This window comes from Plectropomus leopardus, chromosome 12 (assembly GCF_008729295.1).
Source record: "Plectropomus leopardus isolate mb chromosome 12, YSFRI_Pleo_2.0, whole genome shotgun sequence".
NCBI lineage: Eukaryota > Metazoa > Chordata > Actinopteri > Perciformes > Serranidae > Plectropomus > Plectropomus leopardus.
Genome location: NC_056474.1, coordinates 8439710 through 8458838, shown reverse-complemented (window position 1 = coordinate 8458838; position 19129 = coordinate 8439710). Strand labels below are relative to the sequence as shown.

Sequence of the window (19129 nt, the reverse complement as noted above, 5' to 3'; positions counted from 1 at the left end):
GAAGACTCAAGAAAATAAATATTTGCAGCTCCTGGGAGGGTTATAAAAAAAGAGAGACAAAGTCACACCACAGCCTTCTCCTCTGATAGTACAGTCCTTTAGAAGCCAGTGACACAATATCATATTCAAGCACCTAAAAAGATGCAAGGCATCATCAGATATTTGCCAGAGCTTCACATTTTTATTTGACTATGTTCCCGAGGTGTAGGTGGTTGTTTAATCTTCAGTAAAAGCATCTTGTTGCAGCTTTAACAAGTAAAATCCATGTTTAAATCATCAGCCTTTCTTTTAAAAGCTAAAGACAATAAATGTCAGAGTGACAAACGTCCTTAATTCCCGTAAATCACAGTGTAAACAGAGATCGTTGTCGCTTAGGTGACAGTTTTGCAACACGGTGCACAACACTGCAATTACCCTCAAAATGTAGCATTTAGCAACCATGTGTGGATTAAAAATGTTTTCACAGCCGGCAGTAGAGACCCACCAACATGTCAGGTGGACTGTTATCTAATGACATCACGTTAATGAAAGAGTGCATATTCTGAGCGGAGTCAACCAATTACAGCACGATGCCACGATGGCGACCTATGATCACCATAGTGACAACGGTAAAGCAGCGGGTTTGTAAAAAAGGCCAAAGTAACCATTGATATGTTAATGAGTGTCTAGTAGAAGATTTCCACCGGCCTTGCTGGAGCCATTAGCGTACCTAATTAGGTTTATTTATCATGCCTGCTTAACAGCATTGAGCAATGTGTTGTTACCAGACAAAGGCTAAGAGCTTGTTCTGCATTTGTAATCAGGGAGTATTAGTCATCTAATAGCGTGTTTGCTTTTTGTAAAAATTTGCATGTGATTGAAGTTCCTTCAAAGGTGCGTATCAAACAGGAGAAGTGTTTCAACTCCTCTGTCTGTGAAGCTCTCGTTGTATCTTAAACAGAACAGGCTTGATCACATTTTACACGCATGCTTTCCCTTTGAAAATGAGTGGCTGCAATTCGATGAAATCCTTTAATTATGTTGTCTGGAACCGATTAATCTTGAAAACATTTTTGCAACTGCCAATACTCTGCAAACTTCTTATACTGACTGTAAACCTGGCAGCGATCCGACTAGAGATCATTTAGAATAATAAAGGCCTCATTTTGCAATTATCTGCTTCAAATTTAAATTAATGAAATAATTAGCCTCCTGAATCGACAATTCTTCTTTTCCATTATTAACCACACGTGCCTTCACTGTTGTTTTGTTTCCAGTGGATGAAAACCTTATAAGGTTGTAATTTGTCACAGATAATGTGTGTGTTATGGCTTCTGAATGACCACACAGTATATGAGGTTGTTGTTACTGACCGTGTGTTCGAAGCAGTGGTCCTCCTCAGCGTACAGCACACCATCCTTGATGAAGACTGAGATGGCTCTCAGGATGAAGGACACAAACAGGTTCATGTGGATGAAGTTTCTGGTGCAGTGGAGCTTCCTAGAGAAAAGAGACAGCAATCAAATTTATTATATCTTATCTTGTGTTCACTTTTAAAAATTTATCAAAGCAAATTTATTTATGGATTTTATTCAATAATAATGTGAATTTGTCTCTCTTTGCTGTCACTTTGAGTTTTCTTGTGAATATTTTGTGTCTCTTTGTGGTCATTTTGAGTCTCTTCTGGTTCGTACGTGTTAATTTGATATTTGACGTTTTGTAAGTGAAGCCCTGGAGGGACCCCTGACACTTTAGGCCCTTGGGCCTGTTTCCAGTAGGTCCATTCAGTAATCCATCCATGACTCTTATGTAACACCACGTAATATAACACCATGTGACATCTGTCACCAGCACAGTATGCTGTACATAACTCAACTGACATTTGGTTTCACACATGACACAAACAGCACTCTCCAGGGCGAAAGTCCAGAGTTTGTTTGTTTTTAGCACACAGCAAACATCTTTATATGTAGAGGTGAACGCCAGAAGAGCACTGACCAACTTATTGATTGTTTTCATTCTCAATTAGTCCGTTGCCTTATTTTCTCAAGTAAATGATTAATTGTCTGATTTAGGAAATGTGAAAAAAAGGTTTACGAAAACCCATCAAAGTCCATCAAAATACTGATAGTTACACTTTTAAATTACTTATTTTGTTCAAAACCAAAGATAAATAGTATAGTATCACATGACAAAAACATCCTTAAAATTTAGAAGCTGGAACTTAAAATATTTGGCAAGTTTGCTTGAAAAATTATAAATGATTACCAAAAATGTTTTAGCCCTATTGCAGATTCATTATTACAAACTAGTAAAGTATTTTGAGGACTTTTGCCGTAGTGCTGTAAAATCACAGGCACAGATTTTTGGAGACACACAGGAGACATGTTCCCCTCAATATTTAGATCATGTGCATTTCGTCCCACCAATGCAAACATTAGCACAGGATTTTAATTTTGATGAAAATGAGGACATTCCCATCCAGATTGATTGATTGAGAAAATCACCAGAATGCAGAAAATTGTGCTTGATGCTCTAAATTTCCTGTAGGACCCCAAACCGTCTTCATATGTGTCCCTCCAAATATTGATATTAAACCTACCTATATGTAAAAACAAAAGGCTAATTTTCATGAATTTTGTAACCCTGTTACTGTTTTTTTCACTCTTACTTCCATTCGGACTGAATTTGATTTGAAGTTTATGGATTCAGATGGTTAAAGCAAATTCAGAGAACAAGCTTTAATGAGAAACGTGACTTTGCAATGCTCACCTGAATCTGCAGAGGATGACCATGGCTGTCGTCAAAGACACCAGCGACGTGCTGTAGCCGACTGTGTACAGGGCCTTCACTGAGGCGTAGTACGTATGCACCAAGTCATCTGTCTGATGTTGGAGACAGCAGGTTAGTCAAGTGTTTCTGTGAAAAGCGGAATATGAAATTTAGACGAGGTAAAAGAGGTCGTACAAGTTTGGTGCTGTTGTCATAGAATAAGCAAACGTCCACGTAGTGTGGGTAAGGTTCAGACCAGCCGTCCTCGGTGCAGTTTCGACTGACCTTCCCCATCTCTGTAAGGAAAAAAACACGCCTCAGGCTAAGCTGCACTGAATGTTATTAATTTTTAAACACAGATGAGATCAAATGAGAGACATAATCTCCTCGTTCAGCTCACCGTCCTCGGGGTCCATGAGGTCGTTGAATAGCTCCGGACAGTTGACCACCACGACTTCGCCGACGCTTGCCGCCTGCCAGCAAGTCAGGTTATCCCACATCCACGGACAAACTGAGAGAAACACAAACACAAACACAACAGGGTCAGTGTGGAGTTCCTGTCAGTCGATCTCTTGTGGTAAAAGTGATGAAATGATTCTCACACTAATAGTACTGAATGAATTTGACTGAATTAAATGGCGAGGTAATAAAGATACTGAGCATTTTCATGACACCCACATGCATAAAACTATTGCAAACGTTGTCAACATGGAGACAGCTTTCAAATCTCATTATCTCTCTTGATGTAAGAATATCTCTTTTCTCGCATTTTAACACTTTATTTTAGGTAGCCTGAGTTTATACTTATCAATCACCAAGTTTCAGTGTCACTCATCAGAGGTTTTTCAATAAAAATCAACAAACTGTAAAAGTGAGGGGGACATGGAGAGGATTTTAAAGTTGGGGTGTTTGAAATAACACCCCCAGCTGAAGAGATAGTAACTATGAGAACAGTAAGACTGAACCTCAAAGTTGCAGTCCAGACAGTTAAACAATGAGCTGAATCTCACAATCATGCTCCATAAAGCCGGGGGAGCTACTGATCTGGGACGGAGCCAGATGTTGTAAACGTTTGGGGCTCAGCCCAAAGCCCTGGGCACGTTCCCCTGAGGCGATTTTTTACCCCATCACGGCAGCTATATGCACTATTTCTAAAGCCGTTTGAGCTGAAAGAATGCCTTAAAACTGCACATAATTTAGGAAAGACATGATAGTTGCCAAGGCTAAAAATCATCCTGTTGAGCCCCCATCTTATTTTGTATCTAACTGTTCACTGTTTTCATCTTTCTAAAAGCATGACACAACAAATATTGAGGAAGACTAATTTCCAGTTTTGCCACCTAAAAAACGATCAAAATAAACTGTCTGGTGTTCCTCTGTGTTTGGACATGTTTTCACAGACAAAATTGAAAAAAAATTCTGCTATACGAAAAAGGAGGAAAAAGTCTGTGGACATTACACAACATATAACACAAACACAACTGTATAGTAATTATGAAGTTAATTAATGGCAACCTTTTATTGTTTCTAGTAGTTTGTGATGTCATATTTACTTCAAATACTTCTAACTATGTACACTGTTGATGCACCAAAGGGAGAGATGAAACGTGGGAGAAAATGAAGAATTGAATTTGCTGTTGTTACATTTTAAGGACGGTTAGCCACGGAAGCTAATTGTAACAATTCATTTCAGAAAACAAAATTCCCTGACTTTCTGAAACCTAGGATTTAGGATTTTTGTAATTCCAAGACGTTTCCAGGTTTGAATTACTATTTTTTAGATACATGACACAGGTCGGGTAGAAATTGGACATAAATAGAATTACAAACGAAAAAAGTGCCAAAATATGTCTATTTCCTTATTTTTACCCATTTTTTTATGCATGACTGCAGCATGGTAATAGATGAATTTCTGGACATCACAAACGAATAAATAAACTTCAAACATCACAATTTAGACTCTTAGACAGCTTTTTAAGTTAACCAAAAGCAAAACCATAACAATTTATGTTTTTTGGTTATTATTTTGCGTATTATGCTAATTATGCAAATTGCTCAACATGCAACTCTTAGCAGCCAGGTTGGGTTTTATCCATTAGGCCTGTAGGCCTAGATGACATTTCAATCATAAAAGTTCATAGTAAACAACAGTACTGGGTCCAAGAAATTTCCGGTAGAATAATCTTGAAACTTGATTATGTCATACTATGCTGGATTTCACATAAATAATTTTTAGCTGACAAATCTGCCACATTTGAATCCATGACATAATAATCTGGGCTGCTCTCACTGCAGGATCAAAGCTGTTCAGAAGGCATTCAGGGCTGGAGACCAAGAACCAGTTTTTACCTTCTCATCTTAACTTGAACCACCTGCTCTAATATAAGACAAATGCAAAGCTTTAAGAAAGGCAAAATAATTGTTGCTGCTGACATCATTAATCTATGCTCACATACCAACATCTATGAGAGCACCAACCTTATCAGAACATCATTTACTGCTGAACTGTTTTACCTATTTCATCAGGAGTGTCCAAATCTTCAATACCAATTAGACCTGATGATGCAAACCTGTTGTCACTATCACTGATGGAGCAGCTGATCTACCACAACACCAACAAGAATACTCTGAAAACAACATAGTGTACACACAATGACTCCTCTGAGCAGTTTGTGTCCCTGAGGAGTAACAATTAAATTTCACATAGTTTTAAGATTATGTTCAATTGGTTTAACCTGCTAGATTAACCAAAACACACACACACACAGAGCAGTTCATTTGGGAGTTTTGTTGTTTTCATTGAGCTGAAAAAAGGGATGAGTGCAAAGATCCTTGCTAAATACCCTTGTGTTAATCAGCAGTTACTCTTATGCTGCAGTATTTGGCAGCAGTGATAGTCTCCATATTACTGAGCATGCTGTAAGTTGTTTAGCAGACTGTTTAACCTCCTTACTAATTAAATTTCAACACTGAAACGGCTTCCAGAAGAATATCATCTCCAGCATATATTATATATATATATATATATATATATATATATATATACATATATTCCTTGTTTGTTTTAGTTTTTTTTTTTTTTACTTGTTTTGTGGTTAAAAGTAATTTCCTGTTTTTGTTATCCTATTTTTCTTTCTTCTTTCTTTTTCTTCATTACATTTCAGGTCATTTCTCATCACCTTTCACTTATTTTTTGCAATTTGCGGAGCATTTCATGCCAAAATGCTGATTGCCTTTTTTGTTTTTGAAAGAAATCAAATCAATTTGCTGCAATTTCAAAGGTTTCAATACTTAGAGGCATCTAAAAGGCAAAAGAAAAAGTGATGTCGATAAAGGTTAAAGAGTTAAACTATATATCCTTAAATGTTTCAGGTACTGCTGAAAATGACAGCAGAAATAAACAAGTTTGCAAATTTCACGGATCTCAGCAGTTAAAATCAATTGCCAGCTGTCCACCCATACGTGACTGTTAATGTTAGCGTCATGTCAACGCTGATTCTGTTTTGTTTTTGTCTTCTATTCATCAGCGTCAATCATAATGTTACTCACCATCACTTACAGATCTCACATCCTGTATTTTTTCAGTCCTGCCATCTTTCCTTTGATTTCTCCATCTTTCTTTGTTTCTTTCTTTCTTTCTTTCTGTCCTTTATCTTCAGTACCTCTTCGTCCCTTCCCTCTCTATTCCCCCATCTCTCCAGGTTAACCATTCTGTTTATGCTCGGCTGGTTTAATAGAGTCGCAGAGTCAGGTACAGATCTGATTGTATGTGTGTTCGCTCTCATACATTTTGAGGGTGTTTTTGAGCTTGCTGTGCATCTGTGTGTTCCTGAACATGCATGTGTGTGCATGTGTTTGCAGACCTTTCTCTATATTCTGCTTGGCTCTCTAATCTGTTTTGGTTCTGTCTGGTGAGCCGGACACAAAGCCAATTACCTTTTAAAGGGCAAATCGGAGCCAAATGAGCCGCACTGAGCTACAGAGGTAACCGGCTTAATAAAGCACTCTGTCTGCATCACTGGCTATCTCACACAGGATCCCACAGTAAGCTCAATCTTCACCGGGCTACAAAGATACATCGTATAGCATCTATACACATACTGCACATGCATAGACACAAACACAGGCATGTTTTTTTTTTAGTTCTCTTTAAAGCTGATCTAATCAGACAACTGGATGAGATTTGTCATTGTTTGCTGTGTAAGTGCAAGAGAAGCAGAATACGGATGAGAGCCGATTTCTCCTCATTCATATTGTTTAATAAACACTGGTCTGAACGGAAAAACATGTCATAGAAAGATCTGCATCTAAATGTAATGAAGTTGCTTTTATTAGAATCTTACAAATAGCTTAAGAAGGACAGAACAAGCTACAAAATGTATGCAGTGTCTTTGTCTATGTCCAACCATTCCTACGACAAATTTTTATGGATCTCACTGTGTGCTGTGATTGGCTCATGGATCATGGATAGGGCCAATACTAGCCAATTTCAGATATTCTCTGAGAATAAACATGATAAACTTATGAGATAAATCTCACAAATGTACTACCAGAAAGTCACATAGTACAAAACGCTCCACAGTCAATGGAAAAATAAGACATGATGGATGAATGCCAAGCAAAGGACTTTTGCCCTGAAGACTGGGGTTTGAGTCCCAGATAAGTCATCACTGGTTTATTAATTTTAGACTTAGCTTTTTTTCCCACTTTTTAGTACAAAGCTGCCGAATCCACACTGGACAGACCGGTTTGGGTTAACATCATATTTAGAAGTTGACACTCAGGATATCCAACCTGGGTGCAAATAGCATTGTTGGCTACACACACCTGGGTGCTAATAGCAACAGCCTAAGTTTTAAGTGGGACTGCAAATCCTCTCATTACTATCTCTGTTAATTAGTTTCCTGATTAGTTGCTTTGTCTATAAAATATCAGTGAATAGTGGAAAAAAAACTTCCTACAAGCCAAGAAGATAAAAAATAAATGTCTTGTTTGTTTGACCAACAGTCCAAAACACACAAAGATTTTAAATAGAAAATAGTTATAATAATAATAATAATTTTTTAAAAAAAGGAGCAACTTCCAGGGCTGAATAATAAAGCAAATGCATAAGTGCAAAAAACTGCAGTTCCTTAAACAGCCACTTGAGGCTGGCTCCAGAAACAAGGCAGTCTCTGTAGACCCCTATGTAAAAATGCCCAACTTTACAGCAGAAATAAACATGTTTACAGTCTGGTACAAAACATGGCTTCAGTCTATAACTAGTTTCAACAGGCATGACATCTGTATGGGGGTGGTTTTTACATGTTACATGTCTTAGATGTTTTCATTTCATTAAGGCAGCATGCCTGCAGTTATGCACATGAGGGGCGGGGCCTCATGACAGGCTGTTTGTGAGGCATCGCCACAGTATATGAATCAGATCCACCCTTGTTTATCTAGTTTCACCCTCTCATCCAAACATTGTCACCTCTCGCTCCCAAAAACCAAGAGGCCAAACGCCAAACTCAAAGGTTCAGAATGGCTATGTGTTATTTCATACGTCTATATATTAAACGGGGGAAAAAAAAAATTCACATTGGAGAAAGTGCGAAATGGAAAAATTACTTAACATTAATTGATAGTCAAAATCACAGATCAACGTTTTGTTGATGAACTAATAAGTCATTTCTAGATTTAAAACATTTTAAAGAGTATTCAAATATCTTCTTCTGTAGTGTGTAGTCTCATCTAGCTTTAGACAAGCTCTGAACTGAAGATGATTTAGTTATGAAATAATAAACATAGTGCACAGGCCATTTTATGTCATAATTTTATTTTGCACTGCGCCAAATTCAGCTGGATGGTAATTACAAAACCAGACAGCGAATCATAATTTAGCCATTTTTACATGGCCTGCAAATCAATCTAAAGCCAGAGTACTTCAATTAAAAATATATCGGTAAAACAAAAAAAAAAAAAATCAAGCGGATCTTGATAAATCCAGAAAAAAACACATCTGACCAAACTAAAACAAGTATCTCTTTTTCTCCTCTCTTATTTATTGTTTCCCTGGTCTGTTTTTCTCAATCCCTGAGTCTGATTTCTGCAAACCAGGCGTTTTTATTTCCTCTCCAACGATTTGCTGTCAGCAGAAACACAGAATGGTTCCTTTTAAAGGGAAAGGAGGAAACAAGGATCAGTGAAAGGGTTGAGACAGGTCAACACGTGTGGATATATGGTCTAAAAATGCATGGCTCAATACAAAACCATGCTGCAGAAGAGGAGGGGAATAAAATGGTAACAAAATGCTTGACTAAAAGTCATGCACCTTTGCTCTAATCTTCCTGACATGAAAAAGATTTAAAAATACAAAACCTGCATATAAAAACTCATTAAAAAGTGCACAAGCAGTTTGGTGTGCACACAGGAAGGCAGACTGCAGGTCGACCTTTAAGATCTACAGATGAAAAACGAGCTCCTCTCCTCTTCTAACTTGTTATCTTACACGCTAAATCTTTTATGTTTCATGTTTTTTTTCACGGAGCCTCGTTGCTGTCAGTGAAGCCGTGAGTCACAGTGCAGTCTGGGAGATGCAGTCTGTTGGCGACTTTAGAGCAGCGGGAGGCCGGCAGCAGTTGCTAATGAAAACCACAATCCATAGCCAAGAAAATAATTGCTTCCTGGAATCACACACCAAGTTTCCACTGTTTTTTGGAAACGGGAACGTGAGAAATGTGAAAGCAGCTCAGCGTGACATTACAGGCAGACATTTGGTTTGTGATCTGTGTATCACCGGATGGTCGCCTGTTCAGTATAGCGGCCTGTCAAGGTGATGTATTTGCAATATGAACATGATAGAAAACTGCACCAATCTTTCATCCTCACATGTCCCTCTATGACCTTTTCAAACACTGATTGCATAAACTGAAAAATGCCAATTTGTTTGAGTAGTAGTAGTAGTCCTTTTTTTTCCCTTGTTCCCGGAAAGTTAGGAGATGTATGACTTTCATCAGCAGCTCTGTGTTTTCAGAGCAACTGGAGAAAAACAATTTGATCACAGCGGCATAGCCATGAAAACCAATGGCTTCATGTCAAATTATACACACAGGAGGTTGCAAAAATAGACACACACATAAACTCACAGACAAATCCTCACTTACCTAATTCAAGGTCATCGCTGGGGTTGTGCAGCATGATCCTCTCCATGCATTTCTCATGTTCACGCTTGATTATACAATGCTCGGACTCTGAGGCCACCTGGAGAAAATAAACAAAAACACACACAATAAATGTCAACCATAATGATTCACTGCACCATGGAGAATAGTGTTAAAGGCCTTGAAAATATTTCATAACCAGCTTCTTGTTCTTGCCAAAAAGTACGATATAAACACAGTAATATCTGCCAAATTCAAAATTACACTTTTTATGCGACATTAAAGGTTAAATTCTGTATTTTTCAGGCCATGTTTTTGTGTCTAAGTGACTAATGGGGACAACATTTTTTGAAATTGGTCCAGTATTGAGTGAGAGTGCTGCAGAAACAGAAAAGGCTTCAATGTAATGCATTGCATTTGTGCACTTTCAATTTAGGTCCACAAATGTGCTTGTTTTGGCCCATGTTAGAATAATCATTTTAAGTGCTTGAAAACATAAAAAAGATCCCTACATAGACAGACCTTTTCTTAAAGAGGAAGAGAAACAGCCTCCATGTCATTATCGTCAAAACCTACCAGACTCCATTTAAATAAAAAGTTATTTTATCAACATTAAACACACTTTATTCAAAGTTGACAGAAACAAATAAATGTCTCAGAAACCATCTTCAAACAACAACCAACTCTGGTTTGGTTTAAATAAACCCTTAATTTCACCCAGACGTGAAAACATGCTGGCAGGCTGATACCATGTGTTTGTCATTTTAGTGGTAAAACATTTTTTTCTTGTTATTCGCCTTGTGATTAACACACTGGTGGATGAGGGAGTTGTAATTGGAGGCTCCAAATTGTGGTTCTGCAGATATTTGCCAGTTTACATCCACTTTTGAGCAATCAAATCGGTACACAACTTTTTCCAAGTTTATCTTAAATTTGTATTTCACCCACATATTCTGCTTCACTTCACAAACACAACATTGCCTGGTTCCAATGTGCAGTCAGAAAAACTATTTACCCAAAGGTAGCAGAGTTACTGCATGTCAACTTATCTATAACTCTCCCTCTCACTCTCTTAAAGCCAATCTCTGTTTTGCACCCATAACTTTCATGCACCCTCCTCCTTCACTCAGTGAACTGATAGGTGTAATATGTCCCAGCCCTCTGAGCCATGGCTGACTCATCGCTCTCGCTCTCTGCCCTCCGTTATGAATTCACTCCAGGCCTCTCTGCCGAGATAAGATGGGGCATCAACAGACTGTGAAGATGTCCCATGATTCACTTCCTTTCTTTACCCTGCTGCACGTGGGCAGAATTTTAAACACTGCGTGAATTACGTGAAACATCATCAGAGCCATCTTTAATCTAGATCCTGGTACGATTCCATTTCCAGACAACAAATACTGGACGCTGGACAGAATCCACGCTAGCCAAACAAACACAAAAAACAGCTATTGAAGGAGCCACTTTTTCATGTCGTCAATAGTGTTTGATATTATTTAATAAAACAGACATTGGCATTGCTTGAAAGTAAAACCTTTTTTTTTAACCGTAGCAAGCACCCATGTTGCTAAGCAGCAGGTAACCAGCGAGGAGCCAATACATATGGTAGACTTCCCAGAAATTAGAAATAATTGGATGCAGGACTAATATCTGTTTGGCACAAGTGCAGATAAGCCTGTATGACAGTATTTATTATTTCAGGTTTTGGTTTTATTTTACTATTATTACACTTGGTTTTTACTGTTTTTTTCAAATTCAACGGCAGAATACACCCTGCATTTACACCTCACTCTACCTCACACACAGACACATTGTTTCTATTCCTGAAGAGAGAGCAGCTGTAGCTGATGTTTGCTGTTTCATGATGGGGTTATGTGTCCAACTATTTCTTGGGCAGCCTCAGACCTAAAGCGCTGCCTCCGTTAAAAGGCACATTATTATAACCTCCTCCAGCGTCGCCTTGTTTGTTGTCAACTGAAACTTTTGATCTGCCCTCTATTGCCACTGGATGCTATTGGATGTATCTATGCCGTCATAAAGGACACATGGAAGCATGAGGACAGTGACATTTACAATGTTTGAAACAGACCAGTCTATTTTGGTACATAAAAAGGGCATAAATCAGCCCTTACGCAGTGAACTCATGTCAGATCCTGAGGGTAGAAGTTTCTCCTGAGCCTCTCAGTGCTGGCCTTGTATATCCGTTACCTTCTTTGTGAACTCAGCAAGGAAAAAATGTAGTTATCTGGGTGAAAATTAATGAAAACCTGCTGAAAAATAATGCACTCAAATTTGATCACAGTCCACGTAACGATGAGCTGGTAACATGACATGGCGAGTGCGCTGACAGGAGTAAAGAATGAAGCGGTGCTGAGTGGTCAATAAGGAGGCAATTTGGGGTGCTGGATGGATAAAAAATGGTGTAAACGGTGTAAACTCTGAGTGAACTTTAACTCATTTTAGTGTACGTCCTCACCATGTTTCTTTTCTAAAGCTAACCTCCATAACTTCACGTTAATTACGCAACTTCACCTCAGGGATGTAATCATGGATATCATCCGTGGGGTGCTAATTTGTTGGATATCATGCAAACCACTGTATGAGTATATGTTGGCTGCTGATATTAAAGGGGGCGGAGAGAGCAGGATCAATTTTCTTATCTCACTCTCCACTAGACAGCAAATAAGCATATTTCCCAAAATGCAAAATTTTAATGATCCAGTCTTAAATAAATTCAAAATGAGCTGGCAGAAATAAGAGGGGACTTAACAAAGAAAGCTTGAATTTACCAAGAGCTGGTGCTTCCCAACTTGGGTCAACTGAGGACTGCTAAAAAAGCGTTCATGACAACATTGCATACGACAAAGGAAAGATGAATAATATTTTTAAATTGTGCTTCTCAATCTCTTCTCCCAGTTACTCTTCATTTTTCCATTGAACAGATGTCTGTCCAGATAAACCGTCCATTTTGAAGCTGCAGAGCCATGTTTCCCTCCCCCCGGTTCTATTTTCCAGGGCCAGATAACTCAGTTGCTCCCACAGCAGCATGCAGCACAGATAATAAAACTCCAATATGACGTCGCAGACCACTGGCCCGGCGTACAGACCCGTTTGACACACAATAAGTACATCACCACAGATGTCTCTGCCACATCAGCTGCTGAAGGTCAGCTTGAGACGGCGCAGTGCAGAGATGTCAGCTGGAGGAACCCGTTGCACTTGTTAGGGGGCAGCGTTAAAAGGTTTAAAGGTTAGAAGAGATGTTAGTAACTGCAAGATCGCATTGTGAATTAATTTCAGTCTTCCTAGAAACCGTCATTAAACTGATTCTGGTGCTGGTATAAAAGTATAAAGACATCATCGTCAAGTTCATTGATAAAGGATGATGTCAGTTATTTTTGCATAAAGCAAAACCAATTTATGTATCTGTGTAGCTTCACCAGGGAAACTGCTGCTGTGCCGCATCGCAGTGCTGGATATAATTCCTCCCACACATCTTGCACAACTCTTCCATTCTGCTTTTTATTTCAATGAGACCGCTAATAAAAGTGAGTCACAGCAGATGGATAGGCAGCGCTCTGGTCAGCCGGGCCATCTGTTATTGTTCTAACAGGCGGCCGGTCGTCTTAGCAGAGAGCTGATCCAGGACCTGTAACGTATGCTGATGTGCTGATGCGGCATATGGTGATTTCCACGCTTCCAGCGCTTGTCACAAACACATAGAGTACACATGTGAAAATAAACCAAATCTGAAGCAGAGAAAAAGCTGGCTGATGATGGAGACACACTCAATCTCTTACGCATTCCTGTATGCTCCAGAACACCCCCCCCCCCCCCACCCACACACACACACACACACACACACACACACACCTACACATGTGGTGCACAATACATGGATGCATGCACACAGTCTACTCACCAAGGGCAGCAGAAAGATTGCAGTCAGCAGGTAGCCTCTCATGTCTCCTGTGTGTATCCAAAAGGCTCCACAATATGTGTGTGTGTTTATCGGGGTGTGTGCGTTCACAGGGATGCACTGAAATTGCTCCCCTCAGCGTCACCACACTTCAGCATCAAGGGCTCTGAAATACAACACACAGGGAAAAAAAAGGATTGGTAAGAGAACAAACAACAACAACAACGTAACAAGAGTGTTGTCACCGTGTCACAATGTGTGACTCTGTTATTTTATTCTATTAGTGAGAGCCAGAATACAAAAAGCAAAATGCAGATATACTATGATGTGATTTAGTATAATATTATGTTAATATTTTGAAATTCTTAACTCGTGGTTGATATGTGTGGTGTGATGTGGTGTTTCGGAAACTTCTGTATTGAATATCTTTTGTTGTGAATAGTGGTTAAAATGTTTCAGCTTTTGAGATGCTAGTTGCAAAGTGGTGTTTTTATCCTCAATTGTCATATCAAAAATGTCCTTAAAAATAGCCCCAATGTTACTTTCTATAACATTTATACTACATATAGTATTTTTGTCAGATTTTCCATTAATTTTATGCCATTCTTCTTATTTTCTGTGAATACATTTGCAAGTTTATTACAGTATATATCTACTCTTATTCCATTTCCATTATTTTCATTTTATATTCTTTCCAATTTGATTTTACTTGGGATTAAACTTTTCTTTCTTGCCATTGACCAAGCTGCACCCTCCTAGGCTGAATGGTTTTGGTCTCTATAAATAAGGGTTAGGGTTGTAGCCAACTGCCACCAAGAAGTTTTCATGTACACAGGCTTGTATCTTCACCTTTCTCCTCAAAAAATCTGATATTTTTGGACACACTTATTAATCTTTTTTTACTGTCGCTTTTAGGAGAGTTTTATGTCTACAAGGAAAATAAATGAAACTTTAACTTCTGGAACCACAGATGCCAAAAATTATTTAGTCTGTGAATCAAGACAATTGGTGGATGTTTGAACTTGTAAATTTATATTTTTATTTATTTATATTTATATTACCTTTGAAATTTACTACATGTTAAACTGGTGAAAGAAAAGCCAGAAAAATAAGTGGATAAATTGATTAGTGAACTGACAGAATAATTAATCAGCAAGTATTTTAATGTTCTAATAGTCGTTAAAGTATTGTAATAATTTACTGATTTCTATTTTCTTATGTGAAGTGAGTATCTTCGGATTTTGGGTTGTTACCTGTTATTCTGGAAATAGTGCTGAGCATTTTCCCCCTATTTTCTGATTTTATATGGGTAAGACTTTAAAATACACGCACGCATGCACACACACACACACACACACACACACACACACACACACACACATTCAATTTCCAACCCCCCTTCTTTCTTCCTGAAAACACAATGATTCACCACCAATACAAAACACACTGGCCAGCACCAGCACAGAAGACACATAACACTCACACACACACACACACACACACACACAACACATATAAACTAGCTTAGCTAATTCATGCACACACACAGACGAATTCCTCTCTGTGTCCCTTCCCTCTAGTACCAAATCCAATTACCTCTAAAGCATCACTCGGATGCTTTATCAAGTAATAGGACAGGCCGTGCTCAGAGGAAAAACCCGCAGATATAGACGAGGGATAACATGTGTCAAGTAGGGCAGGAATCAAACTGTTGTAATGCACATTTAAACATAAAACACACAAGGAAGACAGAGAAATCTACCTTCTAGACATGGTATCAATTAGCTCCATTTCTCTCAATCGCTTTAACCCAAAATGTCACAGCAGTCATGTTGCTGGAGGCAAAAAACAGTCCTTGGGATCCAGAACAAATCCATATGGCTTTGGTTTTGAGGAAGCACTGGTGCAGGAAACAGCAGAAGGGGCTAAACATCAAAACTATCCTGAGGGCAGGAAGGCAAGAGAGTCTTTGCTTTGCTCTTTACTCAGAACTGGATATATGAGCAGAAAGTGATGAGAATTTAGGGAACATTTAAATGGTCCAGAAAATCAAATATCCAATGTATTTGAATCAATACCTTCATATTAATATTGCAGCTATGTTGTGAGAATCTGAAATAACTCAGTATGTCTCAGCAGAAAACTAAACCTCAGCATCATATGCAGTAAAAACAGGTGTCCCACAGGGATCAAGTTTAGCCCCTATCTAATTTTATAATTTTTTTGTAAGCTAAAAAGATCATTGAATAAACCCAGACGAGACACATATGTACGCAGATGACACAGTCATTTATACAGTGGCACCCTCTGTGAATCAAGCCATAAAGCTCTTGCAGGTTTCATTGTTCAAACTAAAACTGATCCTAAATTTAAAAAACAAAAAGACTAAAAATATGACTCGCTCACTCTAAGACAGCTGATCCTATTATTTTAATACTAGAAGGGACTAGGGGTACAGCATAGTATTAGGATATTTTTGTGTGGAAATATCAAATCATTACACGAACCCTACATTGTTTTTTTTTATTATTAATCTTATAAATTATGAATATTACAATGCAAATGAAACTCTCAGTAGCCTACTAAAATATTGAAATAAATTGCATTTTCAGTCCACTAGATACATTTTGCTGAATAATTTTTCCTTTTGAGACATAATTTTGCAACTGAAAAAAGGTAATAAATCGCAAATCACAATATATTTTACCACAATAATCAGCATATCACAACATGTTTAAAATTGCAATAATATTGCATCGTTACTGAAGTGTCCTGATAATATTGTATTTTAGGGCCTCTGGTGATTCCAGCCCCTAGAAGGTACATGTATTGACAACACTTCCTCACCCCAAGTCGTCACATATCGCTGCTTTGTCATTGTTCTTATGCATCTACATATTAAGCTCTAGGTAACCTTCTGCATCTGCTGCTGACATTCTGGGATGCTGCTACTGAAGTTGGAATATCAACAAATCACATGCTTACGATTAGCCAACAAGGGCATGAATGTTAGGTTTAACCTGAGCCAGCGGTGTCTAATGCGGATACAACACGGTTCGTTGATCCACATTTTTAACTAACGCTGGCTGTTTGTGTGTCATGCTGCTGTGGTAAGTGCTGACCGACTGTCCAGCAGAGCATCATAACACTGTGAATGGTTCTGTCTGGTGGTGTTCTCAGCTGATGCCGTCCAGTGGCGTATCATACAGTTGTGAAAGGTGATTTTTGGTGTCGGCATCTTATGCCAAAATCACTGGGAAAGCAGCAGTATTTGATGACTTCAGAATGAGAACGGGCTGGTATTAAAAGAGTCACTTTCTACAAATATCTCAGAATGGGAAGTTGTCTTATAATGTGCAGCGTGAACAACTGTTTAATGAAAACTTTGACCAAAACAGTTTTTTTTGTTTCGTTTAGATTATGTTTTTCATTGGAGGCCAGAAAGAGAATTGCACTGTAGACTATGGTGATGTAATTTACATGCATGAAGTCTCATCCCTATTTAAAAAACTTTTTTTTTTTCCTAAATTGGCATCAGAGCAGAAAAATGCACATTACTATTCATTGCCAAAGCATGGTTAGGTAAACTACCTATCTATTTCTCCAGCATTTTATACTTTCATACCGTCAACTATTGCACTTTTTCTTCAAAAAGCATTCTTTTAAATTTCCTCAGGGTGCGCACAGAGCTTAGTAAAACTGCCTTCTCCTTCTATGGTGGGCATGAAATGAGCTTCAAAATGTTATTTATTTTATCCAGTAGTACTTAAATAAAAGACACATGGATATAAACGTTTTCATGGGGATTTCCAATCATAAATATTGGCTGAACTTGCCACAGAACTTGACCAAAAAACTAGTGAGGAACACCCAAGAGAACAGATTCTAACCCTTGATGGGAAGATTAGGAACCACATTGACTAAAATTAGCACAGGGATCACTGGGTTGTGTAACTGAGTGTAAATGAATTACACTGCTTGCAGATACAGAAAAAAAAACCCAAACAAAACAAGAAGCTCTCCTTAATGATTCATCTCCGCTGTAGAGGGAATTTTAAAGATCTGTCTTAACGCATCAGCTTCCTTCCCCTGTGTTGAATTCCTCTGAACATTGTGCTGCATTAATAATTCATCTTCATTTTAAAACGATCCCAGTAAGACAGGAGAACGCCTCCAATTAACCCAAATGCAAGCCTGTTAATGCCTGTAAAAGGGGGATTGCATGTCTGTCAGTGTGCAGTCACGCAGCCATGAAAATCATCAGTTCTTGGCAGCTTTGATAATACGTTCAGTTGATGTTTCTGTGCCATAAAGGCCATACTTTAGGCTGCATTACAGGATTAACAGTTTATCTATAGAGTCATTGATTTAAATTACTGCTTCCAAAATGTCACAAACGCTTTGTGGAAGAAAAATGCAACAGTCTGAATTACAATCAATGAGTGACAAATGATTTCCCCCTTGGTGGTGCACAATCAATACACTAATTTTGCCCAGCCTTTCCCCCCTTAACGTTAAATTCATCAGTGCATGTGGATGACCTTCGCTTTGCACATGGAAAACATCAGCAAGAAAAGCGTCTACCTACAGAACACTCAGACGAAATTCACCCCCAGCTCTTGTCATTTAAGAGAGAAATCTGCTTTTAAAAAAACAAGAAAAAAAAAACACATATATCCTTGGGTTCAGTGAAAGCCTTCCTAATTGCTCCTCCGCAGCGAAAGCCAGAGATGTGAGTAAAAGCTCGCAGCGTACAAAACAAGTCAAAGAGAACTTACCGATGCGTAATTTTCACAGGCGGGAATATCTGCACATGAAGCCATCGATATACACGGATCCCCACCGCTATGATTTTCTTTTTGGAGAACACCTTGCTTTACTCCCGAAACGGTCGTCCGGAAAACGACAGGTGCCTTTGCTGCTGTTGCTGCTGCTGCTGCAGGACGCACTCACCGCGTTGGCTGCTGCTGCTGCGGCACCACGACGATGTGGAGGAGGAGGAAGAGGAGGAGGAGGAGTAGGAGGAGGAGGGGGAAGTCAGCTCCTTCGGGATTCGCACCTCGTCAGACACAGGGACAACAAAGTGAGACAACAGTTCAGTCTACAAATGCCGCTGGAGGGGGAGACATGTTTTTAAAAAATAAGTCTGGACACTGGGGTGTTTTACTGAAAGGGAATAAAACGTGTCTTCATGCGTGGGACTTTGTTATAGACAAGAAACTATTCATAAAATTCTGACATTTGCGCCTGGGCCGCTCAGACGCGTCAGAAGGCACAAGGTCCGGTTCCCTGCTGGGTGCAATTTGTGATGCACTGAGTC

The 19129-nt window shown here is 38.8% G+C and overlaps 1 protein-coding gene across 4 annotated transcripts in view; it reads right to left on the bottom strand.

The window, feature by feature from the left end:
* The window catches only part of LOC121951410 (pituitary adenylate cyclase-activating polypeptide type I receptor-like), a 33678-nt gene extending 14910 nt beyond the window's left edge, over window positions 1–18768 (bottom strand). For all 4 annotated transcript variants that reach the window (XM_042497722.1, XM_042497723.1, XM_042497724.1 and 1 more), the window contains exons 1-7: window positions 18588–18768; window positions 13813–13975; window positions 9894–9990; window positions 3152–3262; window positions 2947–3047; window positions 2752–2864; window positions 1353–1479 (exon numbers count right to left, since the gene is read on the bottom strand). In XM_042497722.1, coding sequence (XP_042353656.1) covers window positions 1353–1479; window positions 2752–2864; window positions 2947–3047; window positions 3152–3262; window positions 9894–9990; window positions 13813–13854 — 591 coding nt within the window. In that variant the 5' untranslated portion in view covers window positions 13855–13975; window positions 18588–18768. The remainder of the gene's footprint in view (window positions 1–1352; window positions 1480–2751; window positions 2865–2946; window positions 3048–3151; window positions 3263–9893; window positions 9991–13812; window positions 13976–18587) is intronic.
* Between the last annotated feature and the right edge of the window lie 361 nt (window positions 18769–19129).